A 7,500-nucleotide genomic window follows, 5' to 3' on the forward strand; every position below is an offset into this window, starting at 1 on the left:
TGACTGAGGTTGCCAGATACGCAGCCAAATCCAGCTGGATCGACTGGGCTACTCCAAGGAACTTCAAACTACCACTGCCTCTTACTTGGGGTTTAGGTGCTGGGACCATAATAGCTGAATAGACAAGTGTTTTGTCAATAACAAATCTCTAAACAAAAACATTTTACACAGAAATTGGGCTATTTTCAGGAAGAAGTACGTCATGCCTGCGTACAATATCACAACAATCATATAGTTATTGTCAGTACTATCAGAAAACAAAGACTAAAACCAACTACAACCAACGCTAGAAATGGTTATACTGGTGAAAATAAGTAGATCAGGCTTAGCAGCCTAATGTATGCCCAAAACTAAAGAGGAGACATTTTGCCAAGTATGCTTATAGGCTACTGTTTCAAACATTTCCGATTGCCATATAACTTGGTACATGTAGTCCACAATTTGCAAACACGAATGAGGAATTATTTTATCATGTGATTTGGCTGTCTCCATTCGTTTCACATTGCCATGATGACATAATGTTGGAACCCATTTCCTCAGCGTATCAGCATATTGAGAAGGAAATAGACACTGCTACTACCCGTATCCACGTAGGTTTTATTTGTCCAAAATATATTTTGCCCTGTCAGTTGGATGACACATCAACATACAGGCTAACGGACATACATTTCCCCCGTTAGCCTGTATGTCGATGTGTCATTGACCAGGCTAGCACGCTAAGCATTGGTTGCACGAACATACTAACTTTGTTAGACAAGATCATAGACTGTATTGGACAATATAGAAATGAGCAAGTTTGACGTCAGATGAAAAAATCTTTCGAAGGCATCCCCGATACAAATCCTGGTTTTGTTCCTGGCTTTGTCATGAATAAGTTGAGAATGGTAACTTTTAGATTTACTAAGGTCTGACATGTTTAGTAACTTTACCAGTAGCAGTAGCTAGATGAAGATGGCAGTGCGTAACTGGCAACCTGGATGTGACACACTCACAGACTTTCTAATTGGTCAAACGGTGGAGGGCGGGTCATCAAAATGAAAACAATAACAAGATTTCGGGGCTGTAAATCTAATTTTGAAATGAGCATATGTTGGCTGAACTACTATTATCAGTTATAGAGGTATTGGAAAAGAAGATGATTTATTTATGCATTTTGACTTGATGAAATTATTACATCTGGCTCCTTTACACTTCCTTTTATTGTCATTCAAATGTGAACTTTACAGTACAGATAAGAACGAAATGTTGTTGCATTAGCTCGTTGTAGTGCAGGATAAAAGAGCAATAAGGTGCAGATATAAATAAATAGATTACTGTACAGATAAATATATTGCACTTTCGCATATGCATCCACGTTTATAGATGAATGTTATATTGTCTTTATATTCCAGCAAGTTAATCCGTTTTTGGGGGGGATTGAGGGAATTATTATGATGCGTTCAAGAGTCTTATAGCCTGAGGGAAGAAGCTGATGCAGAACCTGGAGGTACTACTACGGAGGCTGCGGAACCTCTTTTTAGAGTCCAGCAGTGGAAACAGTCCTTGGTAGGGTGTCCATGCCACTATTTCTAAACCACTACAGTGTGCCCGATCAATTTTAATGTGTATTCAAAAACATTTTCAATGTGTGGAAACATTTTTAATGTTTTAAAAAAAATCTAATCAGCTAAACATTTCACAACCCCTTGCAGTATTTCTGCTCCTTTGGTTACGTTGCTGTAGTGTTGTACTATATAGCTTAAAGGCCTACTGAAACCCACTACTACCGACCACGCAATCTGATAGTTTATATATCAATGATGAAATCTTAACATTGCAACACATGCCAATACGGCCGGGTTAGATTAGTAAAGTGCAATTTTTAAATTTCCCGCAAAATATTCTGGTATGATGATGTTTGCGCGTGATGTCACGGATTGTGCGGACATATTGGGACACCATTGTGGCCAGCTATTAAGTCGTCTGTTTTCATCGCAAAATTCCACAGTATTCTGGACATCTGTGTTGGTGAATCTTTTGCAATTTGTTTAATGAACAATGAAGACAGCAAAGAAGAAAGCTGTAGGTGGGAAGCGGTGTATTAGCGGACGGCTGCAGCAACACAACCAGGAAGACTTTGAGTTGGATAGCAGACGCGCTACCGTGAGTACGCAGCTTTGGCTTCCAAACATTTGATCGCTTGCCCGTACGTGTGTGCCGCTATGTGCATGTCAAGTACGTAACTTTGGGGAAATATATGGGCTGTATGAACTTTACGGAGGTGAACGGTACTTTGGGCTGTGGGATTGAGTGTGTTGTACGGGTGTTTGAGTTGTATTGGTGGGTTATATGGACGGGAGGGGGGAGGTGTTTGATATGCGGATTAGTTTGTGGCATATTAAATATAAGCCTGGTTGTGTTGTGGGTAATAGAGTATATATATATGTCTTGTGTTTATTTACTGTTTTAGTCATTCCCAGCTGAATATCAGGTCCCACCCGCCTCTCACAGCATCTTCCCTATCTGAATCGCTTCCACTGCCCTCTAATCCTTCACTCTCACTTTCCTCATCCACGAATCTTTCATCCTCGCTCAAATTAATGGGGTAATCGTCGCTTTCTCAGTCTGAATCGCTCTCGCTGCTGGTGGCTATGATTGTAAACAATGTGCAGATGTGAGGCGCTACACAACCTGTGACGTCACGCTACTTCCGGTACAGGCAAGGCTTTTTTATCAGCGACCAAAAGTTGCGAACTTTATCGTCGATGTTCTCTACCAAGTCCTTTCAGCAAAAATGTGGCAATATCGCGAAATGATGAAGTATGACACATAGAATGGACCTGCTATCCCCGTTTAAATAAGAACATTTCATTTCAGTAGGCCTTTAAGCACTATTTATCATCCATTTTCTACCGCTTTTCCCTTTAGGGGTTGCGGGGGGGGGGGGGGGGGGGGTGCTGGAAACTATCTCAGCTACATTCGGGCGGAAGGCGGGGTACACCCTGGACAAGTCGCCACCTCATCGCAGGGAAGTAACTCCTACAACTTCAATCAATTCCTCTACTTCACCTGGTCAGCAAGTCTTGCTTCATTATTCAAGTTAAAAAGTTGTTATATTAGATGAGTTTTCAGATAATCAAAACTAAGATCCTAAAATCCCGCTCTGCTGGATTTTGTGTAAAAGGCACAGGCGGAAAAAAGGTTGGATGCGCACATTTTTGGGGTGTGTGAAGGAGTCTGGTACGAAGGCATACCTTGTGAGTCAGGGCGTGTTGCCGCAGGTGATGGATCTGCACAAACTCCATGCCGCACTCTGGGCAGACGTAAGGCCGTACGTTCTGGTGCTTCATCAAGTGGTTCTGCAGCTGACTGCGGTAAGCGAAGGACTTGTGGCACTCGGTGCACTGGTACGTGGTGGGGCCCTGATGGCTGCTCAGGTGACGCTTGAGGTGCGCGTACGTGGGGAACTCCATGCCACACTGCGTGCAGACGTGGCACTGCCCGTTCTCGTGCTTGCTCTCGTGGGTCCTCAGCTCGCTGGGGTAGGCGAAGCCGCGGCCGCAGAAGCGGCAACTGTAGGGCTTGACGTCGGTGTGTTGCAGCATGTGCCTCTTCAGGTGGCTGGTCTGCGTGAAGGCCTTCTCGCACACGGTGCACTTGTGGGGCCGAGTTCCCTGGTGGGTCAGCAGGTGAGTTTGCAGGTGGCTCGGCTGCTTGAAGAGCTTCCCGCAGTGGATACATTCGTGTGGCTTAATTCCGTTGTGGCCCAGGATGTGCGTGACCAGGTTGTATTTAGACGTGTACGACTTCTCGCACATTCGGCACTTCCAGCGTTTTAGACCCTCCCCCACGTCTACGCAGTAAGACTCGTCAATCTGCACGTTAATGTCCAGTCGGTCGATTTGCATTCGCCTGGCGAGTCCCTCCGGGTCGGACCACAGCATGGCCTGACCGTTCTCTTCAAACTCCCTCGGCAGCGTCATATCAGCGGGCTCATAAGCCGCCTCGTTAGGTTCATAATATTTGTTCTCCGGAGGTTCAGCAGTTTCCCCACTGGTCTTAAGATTTAGAGCCTCCTCTTCTGGCTCTTCCTTCCTGTTCCTACCAGAGTGTTCCTCTTCTCCTTCTCCCTGTGCTCCTCTCACACATGAAGGACAGTTTCCGCACAGCTGCTCCTCCTTCAGAGAACCTTGTCGGATGGCGATGGGATCCTCTTGCTCGGCAGGGCTACGCTTGTTGTTCAAGTGAGCACAAGCATCCGCCTCAGTCAGTTCACCTTTCACCTCTGGTGCTTTGGGCGGGTAAGCCACTACCTCTCCGTCGCTCCGGGGTCTCTTGGTCCTCCCGCGTCTCCTCTCACCATGAGGCTGCGGTTCCCCAGCCGGCTCAGGCAGGTAGTCCCCGTTGGCGCCTATCAGCTGGTCGGTGTACTCGTACTCCATGGCCTCCGCCGGGGGAGGCGGACCCTCTTTGGACTCCCCTGTGTAAAAGCCATTCGGAGCAATTGTGGCCCCGAAAATTTCGTTTTGAGAGATGAGTCCGAGAACGGCGGCCTGAGCTAGAGAGAGAACCACCACAGGTTCCGTCTGTGTGCTCACGTCCATTTGGCCTTCAGTCACCTTTGGGTAGGTCCGCACCATTTGTACGCCCTCCTCTTCCTGGAAGAAACATAGAATCAGAAATAACATAGAAGCTGCAGTGCACTTTTTTCCAGTTCTACCGTTACGCAACCTGATCTTACACAATATTTGCTCATAGAAACACATTTCCTCTCATGATTTTGGTCACTTGCCTTTTAATACAAAAAAAGGGCTGTAGAAATGATCAGTGTCTCAGAAAAGTCCCTCAGCAACTGTTTTTATATCTTAATGGACTAGTGTTGTCACGATACCAATATTTTGGTACAGGCAACACAATTATTTAGATACTTTTTTGGTACTTTTCGGTACTTTGCTAAATAAAGGGGATCCCAAAAAAATGGCATTATTGGCTTTATTTTAACAAAAAATCTTAGGGTAGATTAAACATATGTTTCTTATTGCAAATTTTTCCTTAAGTAAAATTGTGAACATACAACCCCCGTTTCCATATGAGTTGGGAAATTGTGTTAGATGTAAATATAAACGTAATACAATGATTTGCAAATCATTTTCAACCCATATTCAGTTGAATATGCTACAAAGACAACATATTTGATGTTCAAACTGATAAACTTTTTGTTGTTGTTGCAAATAATCATTAACTTTAGAATTTGATGCCAGCAACACGTGACAAAGAAGTCGGGAAAGGTGGCAATAAATACTGATAAAGTTGAGGAATGCTCATCAAACACTTATTTGGAACATCCCACAGGTGAACAGGCAAATTGGGAACAGGTGGGTGCCATGATTGGGTATAAAAGTAGATTCCATGAAATGCTCAGTCATTCACAAACAAGGATGGGGCGAGGGTCACCCCTTTGTCAACAAATGCGTGAGCAAATTGTTGAACAGTTTAAGAAAAATCTTTCTCAACCAGCTTTGCAAGGAATTTAGGGATTTCACCATCTACGGTCCGTAATATCATCAAAGGGTTCAGAGAATCTGGAGAAATCACTGCACGTAAGCAGCTAAGCCCGTGACCTTCGATCCCTCAGGCTGTACTACATCAACAAGCGACATCAGTGTGTAAAGGATATCACCACATGGACTCAGGAACACTTCAGAAACCCACTGTCAGTAACTACAGTTGGTCGCTACTTCTGTAAGTGCAAATTAAAACTCTCCTATGCAAGGCGAAAACCGTTTATCAACAACACCCAGAAACGCCGTCGGCTTCGCTGGGCCTGAGCTCATCTAAGATGGACTGATACAAAGTGGAAAAGTGTTCTGTGGTCTGACGAGTCCACATTTCAAATTGTTTTTGGAAACTGTGGAAGTCGTGTCCTCCGGACCAAAGAGGAAAAGAACCATCCGGATTGTTATAGGCGCAAAGTTGAAAAGCCAGCATCTGTGATGGTATGGGGGTGTATTAGTGCCCAAGACATGGGTAACTTACATATCTGTGAAGGCGGCATTAATGCTGAAAGGTACATACTGGTTTTGGAGCAACATATGTTGCCATCCAAGCAACGTTACCATGGACGCCCCTGCTTATTTCAGCAAGACAATGCCAAGCCACGTGTTACATCAACGTGGCTTCATAGTAAAAGAGTGCGGGTACTAGACTGGCCTGCCTGTAGTCCAGACCTGTCTCCCATTGAAAATGTGTGGCGCATTATGAAGCCTAAAATACCACAACGGAGACCCCCGGACTGTTGAACAACTTAAGCTGTACATCAAGCAAGAATGGGAAAGAATTTCACCTGAGAAGCTTAAAAAAATGTGTCTCCTCAGTTCCCAAATGTTTACTGAGTGTTGTTAAAAGGAAAGGCCATGTAACACAGTGGTGAACATGCCCTTTCCCAACTACTTTGGCACGTGTTGCAGCCATGAAATTCTAAGTTAATTATTATTTGCAAAAAAAAAAAAAAAGTTTATGAGTTTGAACATCAAATATCTTGTCTTTGTAGTGCATTCAAAATAATATGGGTTGAAAGGGATTTGCAAATCATTGTATTCCGTTTATATATACATCTAACACAATTTCCCAACTCATTTGGAAACGGGGTTTGTACAAGACAACTTGTCTTTTATTACTAAGTAAGCAAACAAAGGCTCCTAATTAGTCTGCTGACAAATGCAGTAACATATTGTGTCATTTATCATTCTATCATTTTCTCAAAATAATTAAAGGCAAGTGGTAGAAAATATATTATTAATCTACTTGTTCATTTACTGTTAATATCTGCTTACGTTCTCTTTGAACATGTTCTATTTACACTTCTGTTCAAATGTAATAATCACTTATTATTAGGGTTGGGTATCGAGTATCGATTGGAACCGGGACTAACTTTCCGATTCTCCCGGAATCGTTCAAAAGTTTAAATTTCGATTCCTATTTTCGATACCAACGCTAAATATATCCTGTGGTGTACCTCAGGGATCAATTCTAGGACCTAAATTATTTAATCTCTATATAAATGACATTTGTAAAGTTACAAAAGATTTAAAGTTAGTATTATTTGCGGATGATACAACAGCGTTTTGTTCAGGAGAGAACACACAGGAGATAATACAAATAATAACAGAAGAAATTAACAAATTAAAAAGATGGTTTAACAAAAACAGACTATTGTTGAATCTTAGTAAAACTAAAATAATGCTATTTGGTAACAGTAGAAGAGAAAGTCAAACACAAATACAAATAGACGGAATAGAAATTGAAAGAGTAAATAAAACCAAATTTCTAGGTATAATGATTGATGATAAATTGAACTGGAAATCTCACGTAAAAAATATACAACATAAAGTTGCAAGAAACACGTCAATAATGAATAAAGCAAAACATGTTCTAGACCAAAAATCCCTTCATATTCTCTACTGCTCACTAGTGTTACCATATCTGAGCTACTGTGTAGAAATATGGGGAAATAATTACAAA

The 7,500-nt window shown here is 42.6% G+C and overlaps 1 protein-coding gene across 1 annotated transcript in view; it reads right to left on the reverse strand.

Moving 5' to 3' along the window:
- The window catches only part of znf710a (zinc finger protein 710a), a 26,324-nt gene that overhangs the window by 11,973 nt on the left and 6,851 nt on the right, over window positions 1–7,500 (reverse strand). The window contains exon 2 of the mRNA XM_062040635.1: window positions 3,234–4,637. Within this exon, the coding sequence (XP_061896619.1) occupies window positions 3,234–4,619 (1,386 nt within the window). The 5' untranslated portion in view covers window positions 4,620–4,637. The remainder of the gene's footprint in view (window positions 1–3,233; window positions 4,638–7,500) is intronic.

Source organism: Entelurus aequoreus, linkage group LG03 (assembly GCF_033978785.1).
Source record: "Entelurus aequoreus isolate RoL-2023_Sb linkage group LG03, RoL_Eaeq_v1.1, whole genome shotgun sequence".
Classification (NCBI taxonomy): Eukaryota; Metazoa; Chordata; class Actinopteri; order Syngnathiformes; family Syngnathidae; genus Entelurus; species Entelurus aequoreus.